The sequence below is a fragment of the Balaenoptera borealis genome (assembly GCF_965194805.1).
Source record: "Balaenoptera borealis genome assembly, chromosome: 13".
Classification (NCBI taxonomy): Eukaryota; Metazoa; Chordata; class Mammalia; order Artiodactyla; family Balaenopteridae; genus Balaenoptera; species Balaenoptera borealis.
The window spans coordinates 27,626,489-27,647,644 of NC_138870.1; the positions used below are offsets into that span (position 1 = coordinate 27,626,489).

The window sequence follows — 21,156 nt, forward strand, 5'->3', positions numbered from 1 at the left end:
GGGGAAGGATCAGAGAAAGCCTCCTTGAGAGGGACGGGCAAAGAGGCTGCGTGGCTCGAGGGGTTGGGGTGGGATGTGAATAGTAGATGAGGTCAGAGAGGGAATGAGTGTCAGTGGTGCAGCAGCTTTTAAATTGTTACCAGGACTGTGGCTTTTACTCTTGAGTGATAGGGGAAACTTTTGGAGGATTTGAGAACAGGAGTCCGTGTCCTACGCCTTTTTTCCCCCCCTGTGTGTACATTCAAGGAGACTGTAACCTCCTTCAGGGAAAAGGAGTTCAAATTAACCTGGTAGCTCATGAGATTTGTTGCATGCTTCTCCCTGCCTACCCCACAGCGAGTGTGTAAGAGATGTCTGTGGTATTGCATTCATTTAGTCTGGAAGGAAAAGGTGAAGTAATTAAGACAGTTATTGTGAAAAGAGGTTGAACTAGACTACCTGTTTTAAAAATAACCATTTGTTTGACCAATTAAATCAGTTTACTAAAAAAGATACTGTGTTGACTTGCCTGGGTCCTTGAACCAGAATCTTTACCTAACTTTCTTCTACTCTGTCCCTTATTCTGGACGATATGAGCCATTTAGTGGACCTTAGTCTAACGTGACATAAGGACAGTTTAACATTGTATTACTGGTTCTGTGCCGCAGTTGATATTCTAGTTACTGAGGGACTGGAATGGATGCTGGTCATTCATGCATTCATTCATTCATGTATTAAATATTTAGAGAGCATCAGTTATATGCCAAGTTTATGCTGGGTGTACAAAAATGAGGAAGACGTGGTCTTTACTTTTAAGTTAGTTATTTGCTGTTAGAGGCAAAAGACATGAACAAATGTGATTAAGGTATTTTACTGGAAAGATCATGGGTTTTTGAGTCAGAACAAACTGTATTTGAATTTGGTTAGTAACTGTGATCTTAGGCTAATACTTAAAACTCTACGAATCTCACTTTCCTCCTCTGTAAAATGGAGGAAGATAGTAACTATAGATGTTAATTAAAGAAAGATCCATCTAAAGCATTCACTACAGTCCCTGACACCTAGTAAGCACCTGATAACTGATGGATGTGATGGTGATAATAATTCATAATAATAACAAAATAGTAAAAATAATAATATGTTGGCTGTGCTTGATAGGACACCAAAGTGGAGGGCAGCAAACTCAAAGGAATCAGAGAAAAGTTTCTGATCAGGGCGACGTGTGAAGGGGCATGAAGAACAAGGAGGGATTTTCCAGGCAGATGAGGGGCAGAGTCCTTCAGGAAGAAGAAACAGCCTGCAGAGGAGGGGGGATTGGAGAGATTGTTGCTCGTCAGCATCTGTGTTGTTGCAGGCAGTATTTGAAATGGGATGAGGGGCGGGAGGTGGTCTCGGGGGAGACAATGAAGGGCCTTGTAATGAGGCTTGTCAGTTCCCCCATCTCGGCTCCGGCGTGGCTGACCATGGCGACATCTGCCTGGGAAGGCTTTGCCCCTGAGCGCCAGGCCCCAATGACAAGATGAGAAGTACCTCCAACTAACAAGGGGTCTGGAAGTCTCTGCTGCTCCTGTGCCCTGTTTGGTGTGTTTTAGGGTTTGTTTTAGCCTCCTGGCCTCTTGTGAATTGGAGAGTGGCAGCTTCCTAGTCTTACCCCATTGTGACCGGGTTGCCTGATTGCCCCTTCAGTGTGGGTCCTCAGTGCCACTGTCCTTCCGTGTGGCTGGGCTGGTCCTGCTCCTGACAACCCTCATCACTCATACACCCTCTGATTCCTGACTCTCTCGGCTCTGAGAGCCACATGCCCTGAGGTCTTGACTTCGATTCTAACCTGTCGATCAGACCCCGAATGTTGAGCTCCGTCCATACTAGACTTAATATTTCCTTGCTCATTGCCTTTGCTGTTTAGGACTCATGGCTGTTTTCCTCCTCTCTTGTCTTTTCTCTCAGTTGCCATTGATTCAGCTTCAACCTCCATTTTGCTGCTTTTCTACGAGTATCTCCCTTATGCCTCTGGAACGGGGTCAGGCCACTTGTGGGAGTGCTAAGGAGCTTGATCTGTATACCATGGGAAAAGTATCGACAGTGTCAAAGCAGGAGAGTAATATCATTAACTTTATGTTTGAAAACAGTGACTTTTGGCTTTTGATTCTGACAGTACAGTGGTCTAGGACCTCTGACTAACCCTTCTGCTGGGAACAATTAAAAATGCTAGAAAAAATATAAAACTAGCCTTTAAAATGCATGAATGAATTGACTTCTTAGTAAGAATGATCAGAGGCTACAACTGAATAAAAGCAAAAACCTTTAGATGTAAGCAGTACATCAGCGCTTTTGCCTTGAGTGCATTTATTACCTGTAGCTCTATAAAAATTCTGCCCTTGGTTATTTTGTTCTTATCACAGTCATTGGAAAAATAAATTTCTGCAGTAATTCCCAATTAACTGGTCTATTTAATAATAAATAATATCATACTCCTGTAAAATTTAAAACTTTTATGGAAAAGGCTCAGATGAACTATAACCTAAGCTGGAATTCATTTCTTTTTATCATCTTACATTTTTTCATTTTTCATATTATGAAAAATGTAATTCTTCCTCTTCTTACTTAAAAAAAAACCCTTTATAGTGTTATTTGTGTTCGGATAGTTTTTTTTTTTTTTTTTAATTTATTTATTTATGGCTGTGTTGGGTCTTCGTTTCTGCGCGAGGGCTTTCTCCAGTTGCGGCAAGCAGGGGCCACTCTTCATCGCGGTGCGCGGCCCTCTCACTATCGCGGCCTCTCTTGTTGCAGAGCACAGGCTCTAGACGCGCAGGCTCAGCAATTGTGGCTCACGGGCCCAGTCACTCCACGGCATGTGGGATCCTCCCAGAACAGGGCTCAAACCCATGTCCCCTGCACTGGCAGGCAGACCCCCAACCACTGCGCCACCAGGGAAGCCCCTGTGTTCAGATAGTTTTAAATCAATAATTTTCTCCTTATGTTTATAGCTTAATTATATTTTCAAGTCAAAACTATTTGAGGTTTTTCCCCTTTATAATCTAATATTAACAATATGGAGAGCAAAAATTCAGCAATCCAGCATCACATTTAAAACTCCCTGTTTAACATTAAAAAGTAAGACTTCTCCAGTCTCTTTTTCTCCTTGTATACTTTTCTTTCTCCTCTTCTTTTATCCCTTCGCTTCCCATTAACTTTACACCAGAATATAAAGGATTTAATGGATCATGAAAGAATGAACTCTAATTAGGAGAAAATTCCTGGGAACATTTATTAAATGTCAGTGTGGAGGAAATCTTCCTAAGCAAGATATAAAACTTAGAATCAAAAGGCAAGACTGACACATTTGGTTACATAGAAATTTTTTTGAAAACTGAGGTAGGCACCACAAACAAGAGTGGAATACAGACAACAGATTGGAAAAAAAAAAAGCAACATGATTGACTTACAAAGGATTATTATCCCTAGTATACAGCTACCCTGAGTTGATTGAAAACAACAATAATACCATAGAAAAAGGGCAAAGACTATAAGTAGACAAACAGAAGTGGGTTTGCAAATAATCAATAAACGTGTAAAAAGATGCTCGATATCGGTAGTCAGTGAATGCAAATTAAGTAATAGTGAGTTTTCACTTTTTTACCAATCAACTTAGAAAAATTTTAAATATTGATAATATACAGTGTTGCCAAGTGTGTGGAAATGTGAACATTCTTATACATTGTGTGAGTATGAATTGCTATGAGCTTTGAGAATGTGATTTGGCAGTTTGTGTTAAGGTATAAAATGCACACAATACTTGGGCCCAACAGTCTCTCACAAACCATAGGTAATTGTATACCAGTCCTCAAATACCATGCATCAAAGAGAAGCACTGGTTAGCATTTAGTATCTAAATGTGTGGAACATAAAAGGAATCAAATTATACTCATTCTTCTTGCATATCCTAACAGATTTCTATATGTTTAAATAAAATCATATCTTAAAATCTAGATGTAATTCCACACATCCCCTCTTAGCACTTCTCCCTTAGCCCATTTCATAGACCTGGTTTGAACTTTTGATTTAGTGCTCTCGAAGTATGATTTTTTTTTTAACATCTTTATTGGAGTATAATTGCTTTACAATGGTGTGTTAGTTTCTGCTGTATAACAAAGTGAGTCAGCTATATGTATACATATATCCCCATATCCCCTCCCTCTTGCATCTCCCTCCCACCCTCCCTTTCCCACCCCTCTAGGGGGACACAAAGCACCGAGCTGATCTCCCTGTGCTATGCAGCTGCTTCCCACTAGCTATCTATTTTCGAAGTATGATTTTTAAAAAATTTATGTTGCATTATTTTTCAACTCTTCTTGGTCTTGAAAATATGTTTGTGAGCATTTTTGACAAAAAGTGATGCTTATTCTCTATTTGGGTGGATTCAGGAGTTGCTCCTCTCAAAGAGAAGGGACCACCACCATCTATGCTTATTGTTGTCCTCAGAAGCAGTCATGCCATTGGACTCCTGACCCTATTGGCAGAAGAAGTAACACATTTACTCCGAGGTTTACAAAAATACTCATAAGAAAACCCTCTTTCACATTCTGTGAATGAGTTAAGTGATGACTTGGGAATTTTAAACTGTTACCTCTCTGTATTTATGTATTTAAGTAAAAATAAAAGTTGTGGCATGTAAAAACAACTCTTTGAGTGACAGTCCATTGCAAAAAAGGAAAACGACATAGAAAAAAATAACTAGAAATGAAGGTTAGATGACACTGTATGTCAAAAAGAAGCTTTTTTTAAAATTCCTAATCCTAAATAAGAAAAATTACTATGGACATTTATTTATTTCACAGATGATTATTGAACACCTGCCATGTCCCAGGCATTGTAGTTAGGTGCTGGGGGTACAAAGTTCCTGCCCTCAGGGACTTGACATACCAGTGGGGGAGAAAAGCATAGAAGAGTAAGGAAATAAAGAAATAGTTTTGCATAATGATGTGTGCTAAAAAGTGAAGAAAGCAGGGTAAAGGAATAATAAGACTGGCAGGTATGCTGGGTAGGCTATTTTAGAAATGAGGGCCAGGGCTTCCCTGGTGGTGCAGTGGTTAAGAATCCGCCTGCCAATGCAGGGGACACGGGTTCGAGCCCTGGTCAGGGAAGATCCCACGTGCCGTGGAGCAACTAAGCCCGTGCACCACAACTACTGAGCCTGCGCTCTAGAGCCCTCGAGCCACAACTACTGAGCCTGCATGCCACAACTACTGAAGCCCGCATGCCTAGAGCCCGTGCTCCGCCACGAGAGAAGCCACCGCAATGAGAAGCCTGTGCACCGCAATGAAGAGTAGACCCTGCTCGCTGCAACTAGAGAAAGCTGGCACGCAGCAACGAAGACCCAACACAGCCAAAAATAAATAAATAAAATAAATAAATTTATTAAAAAAAAAAGAAATGAGGGCCAGACATGGCCTTTCAAAGGAGACGACATCTCAAGTGATGAGAACGAGCAAGCCCGGAAAAGATTTCAGTGTCTGAGATTGAAAGTAACTGCAAAGGTAAAGACCTTGAGGTTTGAATGAGCTTGGTGCTACTGGCATTTTGGGTGCAGTAGTCCTTTGTAGGGTAGAACTGTGCTGGGCATTGTGGGGCTGTGGGGCTCCTGGAGGGTGGTGAGCATCCCTGGCCCTGCCCACAGTATGCCAGCGTGTCCCCACTCTTAGGTCATTGTGATTACAAAAGCGCTGTTGCTGTACGTCATGGTGACTAGAGTTAACAACAGTGTATTATATATTTGAAAGTTGCTAAGACAGTAGATCTTAGTTCTCATCACAAGGAAAAAAATTGGAACTATGTGAAGGTGATGGATGTTGACTTATGGTGGTAATCATTTTGCAATTATACATATAACAAATCATGTTGTACACCTAAAAACTGGTACAATGTTATGTATCAATTATATCTCAATTTAAAAAGTAAAAAATAATAAATAAATACAAAGAATAAACCAAAAAAAACACCCTCACACCTTCCAAACACCTCCTCTCCCCCCAGGGTGGAGCCATACTACCCTCGATAGAGAACCCCTACAATATGGAGGGAGGGGCTGGTGTGGATGTTAGAGAGGAGGATGGAGCAGTGGACAGCGACCAGGACCTTGAGCCCTGGCAAGAAGTCTGGACTTTATTTTAAGCATAATGGGCAGCCGCTGGAGTGATGTGATCTGATAAATATTTCAGGAAGATCACTCTGTCTCTTCCTTGCAGACTGGTGAAGGAGTGAGCCAAGTGAATAGGCTGTTGCAGTAGTTGCAGTATTAGGTGATGGTGGCTTGGGCTGGGGGAGATCTACTTGGGGGTGAGAAAAGAATGATTCAGGATGCATGATGAAGGACTTGCTAATTAATTGATCGGGAGAGCAAAAGAAAGGGAGAAATCAGGATGGCTCCTGTGTTTCTTTATAACAAGCTAAGAAGAATATAAAGAAATCATATGATGAGGTATGAAAATGAAGTAGTAAATAATATTTCATGATTAAATTTAGGAGATGAAATATTCCATATTTATTTGAATTTGAAAATTCTCACAGATCCCGATTTTGATGCTTTGTTTAAAAAAGAATTTTAAAATATGTCTGCCGAAGCATTTAACATTTGGAAAGGACTCATGACTTTGACAGAAAAACAAGCATCATCCTATAGTTATTATACTCTGTGATGTAATTTACTGGACTTAAGTTGGCTACATTTCATGATACACATTGTGTGTAGTCATATTTCTTCCTTTTATTACGAAGCTAAAATGTCATTTTTCTTCCTAAAACTAAAACAAACTAGCCATATATATACACTTCTGACATTCTGTGAAGGCAACCCCCTCCATTTACTAAAATGGACGTCAGTATTTTTTAAACAAAAGTGTTAATCATTTATAGGAAGCAATGTGTGTACTCTAGATTAGAAACATGGAGACTGGGGCATACATATATCCTTAAACTGAAATTAAAGTAAAAAATGTGACTGGTACAAATAACAGCTTTCTTTCCCCTCTGCTGTGGATCTTTCTTGACTCGCTTGCAGTGCTAGATAACATTGTAGTCCCTGAGAGCCAGGGAGGCAAGTGTACCAGACTATGAAGAAGCGCATGCGACCTTAGTCTGCATTAACAGAAACACTGTCCAGAATGTGATGGTAAATGTCTGTCCATCTGCTCCTGGAATATTGTGTTCTAGGTATAATGATCCAGGCACTAATGGGTGGCAGATACGAGGATACAGAGCTCAACTTAATATGAAGAAGGACCTTCCTTGATGGAAGACTAAGAGCAGAGGGAAAAGTAGCAAGTTTTCTGAGGAGAGAGACTTCCTTGTTGGCTAAAGGAGATGTTTAAGCAGAAGCCAAAAAGCTGTTTGGTAGGGATGTTAAGGAAGTGAGTCAGGCATTGATGGAGTTTGGAACGGAGGATGTCTAAATTGTTTTCAGCATTGTAACTCTATCATTAAACATGGCTGTCTCACTAACACTGCAGAATTAGAATAAAGTCCTGCTGACAACAGCTGCGCCAGCCCTGCTGTTTGTTTTGCAATGGCTGCTTGGTTGGTAAACTCTGCAGGTGAAATACCAGAGTGACGGAGAGCAGTGCCAGTGAGATTGGCCGCCTCTCATCCAGAGTAGAGATCACAAACCGGTACCCCGTAGGCAAAAGCCAGCCCAGTGATTTAGAAACATTTGGTGTAGGGAGCTTCTTTTTTTACAATAAGGAGAGTCATGTAAAAAAAATCTGGATTTCAGAGCTCTCTCAAAAAATTGGAAGATTTCACAAAGCCCTGGGCCCACATTTGTTCATGACATCAGTGGGCTGGAGCTGAGTCCCTCTTCTTCAGAAAGGGCATGAATCTCCAGTTCACCACAGTCCCCACCATTCCATCTCATCCATAACACCTTACTGTATCATCTGTCGCTTCCTTGTTGACATTTGAGGTTTTGTTTGTTTGTTTTTTGTTTTGGCTGTGCGGCTTGCGGGATCTTAGTTCCCCAAGTGGGGATCGAACCTGTGCCCCCTGCAGTGGAAGTGTGGAGTCCTAACCACTGGGCCCCCAGGGATTTCCCTGACATTTGAGTTTTGACTTCTGATCTAGACACTGACACTCTTGCCCTTCTATGGAAAAAAAATAAAGAAAGCAAAATCAAGAATGAGAAAGCAGGGGCTTCCCTGGTGGCGCAGTGGTTGAGAATCTGCCTGCCAATGCAGGGGACACGGGTTCGAGCCCTGGTCTGGGAAGATCCCACATGCCGCGGAGCAACTAGGCCCGTGAGCCACAACTACTGAGCCTGTGCGTCTGGAGCCTGTGCTCCGCAACAAGAGAGGCCGCGATAGTGAGAGGCCCGTGCACCACAATGAAGAGTGGCCCTCGCACAGAAACGAAGACCCAACACAGCCAAAAAATTAATTAAATAAATAAATAATTAAAAACTTTAAAAAAAAAAAAATGAGAAAGCAGAGGAGTTGGAGGCGGGTCATCATGCCTTACCAAGAGCCCTGGGCTTGGATTAAAAGGACCCAAATTTTACTCTGAGTGTACCTCTTACATCTCAAAGCCTACATTTCTTCATCTACTGAATAGGAACAGTAAACAGGACTATGTTTATTTTTGAATGAGATGGTAAGTGCAGGACCACCTGGCACATAACCTTGCCCAAAGTACATGTTCTGGTTAGCTGATGTCTCTCTATGCTCTCCTGTAAAACCCGAGGTAACTCTAATATTCCCTGTTCAGTGATTTTTGATTTTCATGTTTCATGTTTTCTCTTTGTGTCTTATTCAACTTTATATCACCAAGCACTGAACTTGCCTTTTTGATGAATGGAGTGAATTTTTTTTTTAAACAGGATTTTAAAATAATTAATTAATTAATTAATTTTATTTTTGGCTGTGCATGGGCTTTCTCTAGTTGCTGCTACCAGGGGCTTCGTTGCAGTGCGTGGGCTTCTCATTGCAGTGGCTTCTCTTGTTGCGGAGCACGGGCTCTAGGCACGTGGGCTTCAGTAGTTGTGGCTCACAGGCTCTAGAGCGCAGGCTCAGTAGTTGTGGTGCATGGGCTTAGTTGCTCCGCGGCATGTGGGATCTTCCTGGACCAGGGATCGAACCCGTGACCCCTGCGTTTGCAGGCGGATTCTTAACCACTGCTCCACCAGGGAAGTCCCCAAATGGAGTGAATTTTGAGAGTGAGGGAAGAGAGAACAGAGAAAGAGGAGATGACTGGGCATCTCCTTCCTTCTGGTTTCTTAGATCCCCCTCCCCTCCTTCCTGGATCCTCAGTCTCCTAGTGCTGCCCTGAACTCCAATCTCTCTAGAAGGATGTCCACCCATACTTACCTGGACCACTGTGTGCCCAGTTTGAACATTCTTAAGTTATGAAAGTTTTCTTTCTTAAACATATCCCATTTCTTTATTTAGGAGCTTTATTATCAGGTTTGCTTAAGACTCCTGAAATAGTTACTAATACCTGGAGGTATAGCACTGTTTTGGTTTATCATGACTCTGGTTTTCACTGAATACTTAGTATTTTAAAGTGGTTGTTTTACTAAGAAGTTATTTTGCTTTTGTGACCTGAAACAATACTTTCAAATATTTACTGTGGTGATACATTACTCAGATATATAATTTTTCTATATTTTTCAAAAAGGAAAAAAATCATAGTAGAAAAAAGAGAACAAGGTAGCATGTTTGGTGGTATATGTTTCAGCTGGAGCATCTGGCCTGATTATCTTACAACATATAAAGCCTTTCCATAGCTAATGTCAGCATGTGCAACCAATGTTACTTTTTGTTACTATGTTATAATAATGCTTGGGTGTATCTGTTTGATTAAATGGACTGTTTCTATGTTTCCTAGCAGTGTGGCTGTAGAAAGTGTTCTAAACTTTGTCAGGAAACCTGAGTTTTAATTCCAATTCCCTATTTACTGGCTAGGAGCCAAGACCAAACATTTAAACTGTTATAATTGCTAAATTGTGTTCGTCTCCTACCACATACAAGGTAGTCTGCTAAATATGTAGTCTGTCTGATCACAATACCCTCAGTAGTCTACGAAGTAGATGTTTTTATTATTTCCATTATACAGATGAGAATATTGAGTCACAGATGGATTAGGTAACTTGCCTAGTTAATGATGGAACCAAAATTTGAGTCAGGCAGTGTGACTTCAAAACTTGCATTTTTAACAATAATAATAATATCAGCAATAATACTACTGTAATGGTAGAAGTAATAGCTTGGACTAACATAGTCCTGGTTGTGTGACAGGCAGTTCTCCAAGTGCTGTACATTCATTTACTTTATTTAAACTCATTGAGCTGTGCTTTCTTAGTTCATAGACTTGTTATGAGTATTAAATATGAATTGTGTGTGCTATAGAAATTGTAAATTAACTCAATTTCTTGGGTGGCATTGTTGTACATTCACACATAAGAATGAAGAATTTTATGATTTTGAGGGGAATTCCCTGGCAGTCCAATGGTTGGGACTTGGCGCTTTCAATGCCGTGGCCTGGGGTTCAGTCCCTGGTTGGGGAATTAAGATCCTGCAAGCTGTGGCGTGGCCAAAAAAAAGAATTTTATGATTTTGATTAATTCATATCCTTTAAAGTGACCAGGAAGGTAGAGTTTGCTGCATGCAGAAAGGCTGCATTTGTGTTAATTTAATAAAACAGTATGACAGTAATAGCTTGGTCCTTCTTTAGTAAGTTTGTAGTTAAATTTTCATTTTCCTTAAAACTATTTACAAGATAGAATTTACTCAAGGCTGTTATTTAGTGACTGTATTATAACTTCATAATTGGAGGGACTAATTATGTCTTGTGCCCTAGTCCCTGTGGTTGCTATGGTGACTGCTTTAACAACGTTCAGTTACCTTGACTGCTGAATTAGGCTTCAGTGCATCATCCCTTGTTTAAAGCCATGTTTTCCAGGGTGGAACCACTCTGTTTCTGTAAATTTGTGTTTGTTATCATCTGAAAATTTTTAAGGCAGTCGTTTTATGGCTTCTGCTGTAATTTTGTGTGTGTGTGCAACATGATGAAAAACATGAAAAGCCCTTAAATTAAATCAGAGTTTAATCCATGTCCTTAAACTAGATGGTAAGCTGCTTTAGGCCTTTTCCTATCCCTTACACCCGGTCCCAGCTCAGTAAATCTTTGCTGATTGACTCTCAAGTTAAGGATTATTTTTACGGTAGCATACGGTAGGCTTAAAAAAAAAATACTGGTAGTTGAAAACTTGTTGGCATGTATCCATTTTCAGATTTTTCTAGAAGGTCTCATACCAAACGAGAAGCAGCAGAACCATCTGTCCCTGAACCTAGTGTGGATGTCAGTGGTCTCCTTTCAGTTGCACTGTCTTTGTAGTGGATTGTCTTGCTGTGCTGTAATTAAGTCAGCCGGTAGGAGTCCCTGTATTGAAGGGGCCCTCTCCCTGCTGGATAAGTACCACTGCCTTTGTGTTACATGCCATGTTATTGTGGAGTGGATAATTTTTTTTCCGCATGGGTCTTGATTTAATAGCAGGATCCTCTGAGCTTCTTCCAAGAAGCACCACATCTCCCTGAAAATAAATGGAGGATGAATTCTTTCTTGAGATCCTGAAGACTATTAAATAAAAGCTTTTCTTTTTCTCATGTTCAAAAATGCTAAATGTTTATAATTATACTCCCAGTGAGTAACTTGGTTCACTGGCTTCCTTCCTGCTCTGGCAAAGGTAGTTTTTTTTTATGGCAGAGAAATTTTATAAAAATGTAATATTTTAAAAAACGCCTAAAAGTCAAGCACATAACATCTTTATAAGCCTCTCACTATGGGCTAATAAAAGAAAGGCTATAAATGAGACTGTTCTGCTTGGATTTGAATATCCTTTATTCATCTTTTCTCTTATACTTACCTTCATAAAGCCTTGTGTTCCCTCCTCCAGGCAAGCCTCCCTCCTCTCATCCATTCTCTTACCTCCTCACCCCTCTCCTGCCAAACATTCTACTTACCTGTTTGCTGCTCTTCTCCATGGTAAGCAAACTTTCTTGTATCTTAACCTCCTCCCAGAATATTCTTTCTGTCTCCTCGACTGGGCTTACTTGTCTCCCCTGCAGCCTCCTGTAGAAGATATTGCCTGTTCTCTCCCATATCCTAAAAATCTAAGAATCCAGAGCCAGTAGCATATTCTCCCCCCACCCCATTGCAATCTCCAGACCATTATTCTTCTGTCATTGCCTCTACTTTTGCTATGCGTCCTGTCTTTAGTCTGTTTTTCTTTTTATCTATTTATTTATTTATTTATTTATTTGTTTGTTTATTTATTTATTTATTTATTTATTTATTTATTTTTGGCTGTGTTGGGTCTTTGTTTCTGTGCGAGGGCTTTTCTCTAGTTGCGGCAAGCAGGGTCCACTCTTCATCGCGGTGCGCGGGCCTCTCACTGTCGCGGTCTCTCTTGTTGCGGAGCACAGGCTCTAGATGCGCAGGCTCAGTAGTTGTGGCTCACGGGCCTAGTTGCTCCACAGCATGTGGGATCTTCCCAGACCAGGTCTCGAACCCGTGTCCCCTGCATTAGCAGGAAGATTCTCAACCACTGCGCCACCAGGGAAGCCCTAGTCTGTTTTGACTGAATAATTCAGTGAGAAAGAATAGACTCAAGGAAAGAGCTAAGATGGGGAGACACAAGTGGGGAGTTCTTCAGCAAATATGTTATCGTGTGATGCTTTTAATTTTTTGTGAGAACCTATAACTGCATTCATAAGCACACAATTCTGACTACATGGCTGAGTACAAAGTAGCTCCAAGAATAATAATATAAAGTTTGGATATTTAACTTGAAGGTAGAAATAATATTAGTCCATGGGTAAGATGCATAATTTTACCTTGAAACGTGGTAAATCAAGTCAAAATGGACCTCAGTTTTCCAGGAAGCATTTTACAGTGCTTTCATTTCTTGCCAGAAATCTTCCCAGGCCTGACCTTTTGAAGTCTGTTATTGCTCTACTGAGGATGTATCAGTAGAAACAAACATATGATTAGAAATGTAGATTATTAAAAATGCTGGCATTTATTTGTGGTCACAAGTGTTACTGAACTGTACACATAAGAAATAGAAATCTACTGCCTTCTTTTCCAAAAATCCTTACTTATTGGATAGGCAAAAGATAGAATGTCATACCATTTTGAATTTTTACATTATTAATAAAGTTGAAGGGACTTCCCTGGTGGTCCAGTGGCTAAGACTCTGAGTTCCCAATGCAGGGAGCCCGGGTTCGATCCCTGGTCAGGGAACTAGATCCCACATGCTGCAACTAAGAAAAGATCCTGCATGCCCCAGCGAAGATCCTGCGTGTGGCAACTAAGACCTGGCGCAGCCAAATAAATAAATAAATAATAAGAAAAAAAGTTGAACAATTTTTTTCATGTTGTTTACCATTTTAAATTCCTCTTCTGTTAGATTGTTTTGGGGGTGTGTCCTTTGCCTTCTTATCAAACTGCATGTCAATGCTTCCATTGAAAGAAGTGCCATATAGTTTGAGAGGACCTTTATTTTCTAAGCAGACTATTTGATTAAATGTTTATAAGAACTAGATCTACAAATAAGAAGCAAAATGTTGGGTTTTAATTTCTTTGGATAAAAATTTTACACATATTTCCTCATTCTCACAGGGTTACATATTTAAGAGTGTGTAGTTTTGGCATTTGAGGAAGCAGAACTGAAAAAAAAAGACATTAATAACTGCATTAACAGCATGGTATATACCAGAGGACTATAAATCTGGTGACTTAAATTCAGTGATTGGAAATTTAACATTTTTCATTGTAATTGAAATCTTCCTTAGAACATACATGTTTCCTTGACTCAGAAAGGAAAATACGTTGAGGAAATTTCACTAGTTACCTTATAATTCTGTAAAAATCTCTGTTACCTTTCAAGGGTATAAAAGTTCAGAACCAGGGTTCTCTGTTTTGCTTCTTTGCCCTGAGTGAGTGGCTACCTTTTCTAAGCCCTTGGCTTTCCTTCTGTGAACAGAAGGCACTCCATCTGCTGTTTTAAAGTGGAGATTTACAATTCAAACAAGACAACGTTTTGATCTTATACTCGTGTGTTCTAAGATACCCACTTAAAATTAAGAAAATGGAATTATTCAAGACCTTACTATCTTTTTTGTAACCTATTCAGAATTTATATTTTTGATTTTTTTTTGTCCTGATATGTGCTTTTTGACTAACTTGTTGTGTTTTTGTTGTTAAGTTAAACATTTATGAAAAGATGTCTTAGAACAGTATCCTATATTTCTAATGCCCAATGAGAAATTTGATTTGGACCCCCCTCCTTTGGACAAACTTTTGAATAGCACTTACCACAATATCCTGTACATGTTGGTTTTCTTACCTTTTTTTATTCCCCATTCTTTGTAAACTTCGTGAGTCAGCAGCCTTGTCTTACTTGTTTTTGTCTCTCTCCAGGGCCTAGCACACAGTAGGTAGTCAACTAATGTTTGTTGAATGAAGACCTAAATCATAGTCTGGTTTTTAAAAGGTATAAATTTTATCAATGTTTTCCATTTTGCTGAGGAGATAATGGATTCCTTTATCCTATTATTCCTATATCCCTAATGGGAAGGAAAAGTTAAAATAAAAAACATAAAAGTCTCTTCACCTTCCTCTGCATAATGGTCAACTCTTCAAGCATCACCAGGCAAGACCTGCGCTGTGAGCAGGAGGACACAGCTTAGACTGTGGAGCTCACATGTTAGGATGAATTGTATGAAATTGCCATTTTTGTAGATCAAAATGATAGAATATTGTAATTCCACATGGTTCAGCCTAATGTATTAGACAAAAAGGTATGGGTGTGAGGGCTTAAAGTTTAATCCATTTTTGGAATCTATATTATCTGAGAACAACTGATATACACAAAAAGTGAAAGCAAAATTAATTCACTTAAGAACTAGGACCAACATTTCATAGTGGATAGTCAGGGAAAAAAAAAAGAATGGATTGGAATTCTTTATTCTTATCTTACATATAAAACTATGCATATATATGGAAAATATGTTGGAAAAATAAAAATAAACTAATTCTTCAAATTGAAAATGAATGGTTTATTGTTACCTATGGTATTTTTTCTCCACAAAAAAGGCACATTACAACAGCCTTCACTTCACATCTGACTCTATGAGCATTTCGTTAAAGAGATCTCAAACTAAATTTGAGGACTTCATCAACTTTCCAGAGGTTAAAAAAATACTTAAATCATTATTTTCTTATGAAGCATCCAAAGTATAGACAGGCTTTCTTATTTTCTTTTCTTCAATTGTTAACAGTCTAAGGCTGTAAAATTCTTATCTATCAGGGACTTGGGGTGTTATTGGAGCCATCTTTTGTGGATTTTATGAAATCCTGCGTCTTTTATGGACCTTATGAAATCCTGCATAATTTGAAATTTTATAGTGAATTCTGTTTGCATTGCCTTTGCTGTGTCCACAGCAGTGTTCCATGAGACAAGTACAGAGACACTGACTCTCCAACTATAAATAGTTCTCTCAACTCTACCCATTCCCCTTATCCTGCTTCCTTTTTCTTCGTGGCAGTTATTATCTCCTGATTATATTTTTTGTTTGCCCTTTGTCTCCTCCCATAGTTTCCAGAACATCTAGTTTTATATGTCTGCATAACCTTTTTAAAAAAACATCTTAAACTGTGAAATATGCTATATATACAGAAAAAGTACATAAACACAAATGTACAGTCTAACAAATAATATAAAGCCACTATTCATGTGGTCATCACCCAGGTGGAAGGAATAGAATATATGAGCACCCCAGAATCTCCCTTTGTGCCCCTCCTCCATTGCAACTCCCCCACCCCAGGTAATCCATAATTTTGGATTTCCTGTTTTATGAAATGCCTATTTAACTCTTTAGCCATTTGAAATATTAGGTTATCTGTCTTTTAAAAAAATGGTATATAGGAATTCTTTATATATGTTCAGAATCCTAGTCTTTTATCATTTGTATGTGTTGCAAATATCTTCTTGTACACAGTGATTTGTCTTTTCAATCATAAATGATTCTTTCCAAAATGAGTATTAGCATCTCACAATAGGACAATGGCTTTTTTGCTAGCAAAATCTAATATTTCCCTTTTCTCTTCATGAAATTTTTTTTGCTACAGTACCAGTGAATATACCAGAGGTATAAATCCATGGCAGGTGTGAATGCCAAAGATTATGGTTTAAATCAGCAAAATATACCTTCTTAGATACAAGAAACATATTGTCAAATGGTCTCTAGCTTTATCTGGGTCACTTGAAGAATCACCAGGAGATGTTATACAGTAAAAATTAATCCACTTAGTATAACAGCATTTAGTAATTGCTTTCATTAATCAAGGCAGGTTAATTTACTGTCTACTTGCATAATAATGTCAAAAAATCTGTTATCTACTGAAATCTTTTGTACAGAAAGTTGTGTCTGTTTCCTTCATTAAGATTAAGATTCAGATACTAATCCAAACTACTCAGAATCACTTTCTCTTCCTCACCTTTCTGACACCCCCTCCCCACTCTCCTACAAGAGAGGCCGAACTGCATTATCAGTCATCCCAGAGCTCAGAGCTCTCTTCTTTTGTATTTAGATACCATCCGTTTACTTTTATGGACAGTTACCAATGGCATTACTATGGGAGGGGGCAAGTGAAATTGTCTCTTATCTAGAAAAAGAGTTGGTTGTCTCCTGATGGTTGAGTGATATACATAGATGTTGAGGGAGACCTAAGTTTTTTTGAAAGCAGTATTCCTTAATTCTTGTCAATGTTTTCATCAGTACCACTATGCATGTATTATCTCTGCATATCTTAGCACTTTGTTTTGGACATTTTGGTCTTTGCTTCTGCTAAGGGGCTGAGTAAGAGAGGAACAAGAAAGTAAAGAAGCCTTGATGCTAAGTACATCCATTCAGTGCCCACAGCTACACATTATTGAAATCATGAGGAATGCTCTCTGGCACAAGTTAATGGTCATGGATATGACAAAAGTGGTAGAGGAAAAGGCCATGGAGAGGTACAAAGTAGGAGGGATGAAAAGATTCATCCTTGCTATCAAAATCTTATATTTATATTCCTAAATCCCATTTCTTCTTTCTTTTGGCTATGATTTACTGATTACTAATTAAATTACCAGATACTATGTTATTACACAGGAGATCCTGAATATCTTTAAGTAGCTCCTAGTCTTAGAAGAGGAAAGGAGGAGGGAGATGCTAAAATAATTATAATATACTCTTATAGTATATGATAATATGCAGAATGTGTTGTGAGCACAGAAAGCCAGTAACTTTACATGGAGAAAATAGTTTTTGAGCTGATCTTAGAGGGCCAGGTTGATAGACTTTGATGTTCAGTTAGATTTGAGGGGTTAGGGGAGAGGGAGTTTTTCATTTGTTTGGTTGTTTTAAGGCTAGATGAATATTATTTCTGTAAATGACAAAAGTGCCAGAAGACAGCAGATTTCTATTTTCTGTATATTTATACGTTATGACAGTTCACTTACAGACACACCCATCCTTGTACATAAATTATTCATATAATGTTTACCTTTCCCCAGTCTGAGTTGGCAGCTTTGGGCACAGAGATCAGGGAGCCAGCTCCTCCTTCAGTGGGTGTTTGGGTGGAATGCTTTCGAAGAAGTTCCTTTCTCTTGGTTCTTTTTTTTTACCCCCGAGTTCAAAGATCTTGATTAGACATTTCTACTTGTGTCATACCTTCCTGATCTATTGATGTCCAGGAAATTTGATAACAGACATTTTAGACTTGTTTAATCATTTAAAGGAGCTTTTAAAATAATAAATGACTCTCAAGGCCAGTTTAGTTTTACTGAGGTGAAGATCACTGTTATAATCAGAGTCTTTGATCTAGTGAGGTAGAGAAATTTCTGGTCAAATGATGAACTGAAGACTCAACAGATGTGCTCAGAAAGTTTTATTTGTCCCACTAGACATCTTTCCTTTTTTTGTGGTGGTATTAGACTGATATTATATATTGGCATTCTGTAAGCCTACTTTGATAAATCAAAGTAGAGATAAATTGTGTTTTCAGCTAATTGTGTTAGCAATTGTGTATCCCAGCAGGTGTTTACTAAGTACCTACTATATGTGAAACACTGTATAGGTGCTAACCATACAAAGATGAGCAAAACAGGTATGGGTTCTGTCTTCATAGCACTTAGAGTTTAGTGGGAAAAAATGGAATTAATCAGTTTCCCATATTTATAATTACAAATGACATACACATACAAATAAAGGCTCTTTCATAACCCATTCATTCTTCTCTTTCACTCTTCTTCCTAATTATACCATCTGCATAAGTTAACAGTCATTTGTCAGGCTTATTTAGCAACCAACTTTGCAATTTTCTCTTGCACATTTTTGTTATCAATTGCCGTTACAAAGTTACCCTTACATGTTGGCCAATAGTGCCTAACAGCCATGATGGCTTCCAGATATTCAACTTGGGAAAGCATGTGGATGGAGAGGCCATGAAGTGAAGTAGAGAACATAGGAGAAAAGATTTGAGACTAAGAAAAAAAATGTTGAACATATGGAGTTTAAGGGAACTATAAGACATCGGAGTGGAGGTAGTCAACAGGCTAGCGCAAATACACTTTTGAGTCTCAAGACTAATGAAAAAGCAAGAAAATTGACAATAAGGAACCATTAACATGTGTCTTGCTCTGCTTGTGCAATATATGATGTCAAATTATTGCATATAAGTAGTTCTTGAAGCCATGGGGGTGAATGAGATGAAAGTAGAAGAAGAAGGAAAAGAGCTATGGATGGAGTTTTGGCGTCACAGCTCTCAGGGCAGGCAGAGGAAGAGGGTGCAGTGAAAGCAAGAAGTATGGTGGGAGAGCTGTGAGGGGGACCAGCAGGGAGTGGTGAATGGAAACCAACATGGGAAGTGTTTCAAGAACGAGAAACCGAAGCTGAGGGAGGCCAAGAAAGACTGGAGCTGGAAAGCAGCTGGATTGGAGGTTCACAGGAACAAGAGCAGAGAATTTTGAATTCTGAAACCCACAGCTCTCATTTCACTAAAAGGGCAGTTGGGTGATGATTTTTGTTTTCCGTAGCCACCATTTTGGATATTTGATTACTTATCAGACAGCTAAACTTCTTATTTCTTGGTAGTGAAGATTTACCAAGAAGAATTTCTATGCTATTTAAAGTTAAATGATTTGTGATTAAAATCATTCAAGTTCATTGTTCACTGCTTACTCAATTTCTGTTTTGTTTTGTTTTGTTTTTTAACATCGGCTTCAAGGCTACTCTCTTTATAGTTTCTATGCTGATAATTTTTTAAAAACTTTTTCAAGTTTTCTTGAAACATGAATAAGTACACAATGACTTAGTGAATGTGGGCCGTGAGTAACTCGCTGTACGATTAACAGCTGCCGTCTCAGGCAGCACTTACAATGCTGGCAGCATTTTGAGAGCAAGTCTGAATGGACCCACTTGTAATCTGCTATGAAAAACCATTTGTATAGTGTGTTTCATTTTTTAATGTGTAAAAATAAATAAAATTAAAGGATTTCTGTACAAGTCACATTTGGTTTTAAGTTTTACTAATTTCTATATGTAAAAAAAGATATAATGATTATGCAAATTGAAAACGTTTTTGACGGCAGCTGTGAATGATTGTGCAAATTGAAAAACAAAACAAAACACTTAAAGGGCTGGAGGAGAGAAGGAAAAATCTCAAAGAGACAGCATGGCCAGCAAGCCTTGACAACAATCTTAGGAAAAAATAATATCTATATCGACTGCAGCAATCCAAGGTATCTTTGTTTAAAAAGGGAAGCAAAGAACCAAGAGAAACTGGAAGCAGATGTTTGCCGTGTCCACCCAACCTCTGAGCAGGGGTGGGCACCCTGCCTGGACCCTGCAGTGGTCAGTTCTCCTAAGAGGCCTGTGCTGTGGAGACAGGCGTACTGGGTTTTCAGGGCCTGATGCAATTACCTTCAAATCAGGGAAATCTCATGTTGACTCTGATCCATGCTCTCCCAACCCATGCACCTGGTTAACTGGTTGCTGGAGAGCTTGCCTTTGAAGACAGAATTTGATTTTTCTCCTGATGTCTTTCTCTGGCCTCTTGGCAGTTCTGTAAGTTTTACTGTAAAATAAATGTCTATTCTGATTCTGTGCATCAATCTCCTGTGGGTTTAATTAATGTGCGAGAGCATCGCAAACCTGAATGAGTCTGGAAAGGGATAGTTACCTAGTCCATAGCTCATGACCTGAATCATATCCGATTCACCAAGTTATGCTCCCTGTTAAGGTCTCTCAGCCTGCAGGCAGGTCGGCGCTTTCCTGGAGAGACTCCTCCATTTCACCATAAGGCCTTCCACTGGGCAATTACACGTTACAGTTATTTTTCTAAAAATGATAAAATTTAATATAGTAAGACAATTCCGTAATCGTAAAAATGTGAAACAGATATTACCTAATGAGAAATGAATGACTGGCCAGTTGTAAACATCATGATTGTTCCCATATTGCATTGCATCTCCTTGTGCTCAACTACATGGGCCAGGCCATTTCTATAGCGTGGTCCTCTGAATAATGAACCATGATGCTCCTAAACATGTATTAAGTATAGGTCTTGGGTAATATTGGAGCCAGTGTTGGTCATCAATAAAGATTTTCTCTGTGGTGATGGGCTGGTCTCTTATGAATAACAGCATTAATACAACTATCAATATATGTTCTTGTATGTTGCACATTACTTAATAATGCATGTAGCTTTATAATAAGCTGCATAATCACACAACTTATGCCAATCTGCCTTTAATATGTTTCTATATGTGTTATAGGAGAAATCGTTTTTTTTTTCTGAAGTCAAGAAATATATATTGTTTTATGTTGCTCAATTTGTGTGGTTTGTCAGAGAAGTATTGCCAGAAAATTGTCTGAAATGTAGAACAATATATTTGCGGCTTTAGATGATTTAGGTGAACCAAGAAAAAAACTAGTGTCAGAGTTAAAAAGATGCAAAACAAGAATAAAGGCAAAACATCGACCCTATCTGAAGAATTCTGGTCACATGATCACAAGGAGCATGAGTAACCAGTCTGGGATTCTGCAGTAGTCCTAGTAGATCATTTTGGCCTGTCTGAAAATT

General features: G+C 38.9%; 1 protein-coding gene across 12 annotated transcripts in view; it reads left to right on the top strand.

Annotated features, from left to right (window-relative positions):
- The window catches only part of BICD1 (BICD cargo adaptor 1), a 220,707-nt gene that overhangs the window by 15,720 nt on the left and 183,831 nt on the right, over positions 1–21,156 (top strand). Inside the window, exon 2 of one of the 12 annotated variants that reach the window (XM_082352139.1) lies at positions 1,927–8,446. The exons of the other annotated variants lie outside the window; for them this stretch is intronic. Coding sequence (XP_082208265.1) covers positions 1,927–2,160 — 234 coding nt within the window. The 3' untranslated portion in view covers positions 2,161–8,446. Of the gene's footprint in view, positions 1–1,926; positions 8,447–21,156 lie in introns of those variants that run through there. 12 annotated transcript variants of the gene reach the window in all.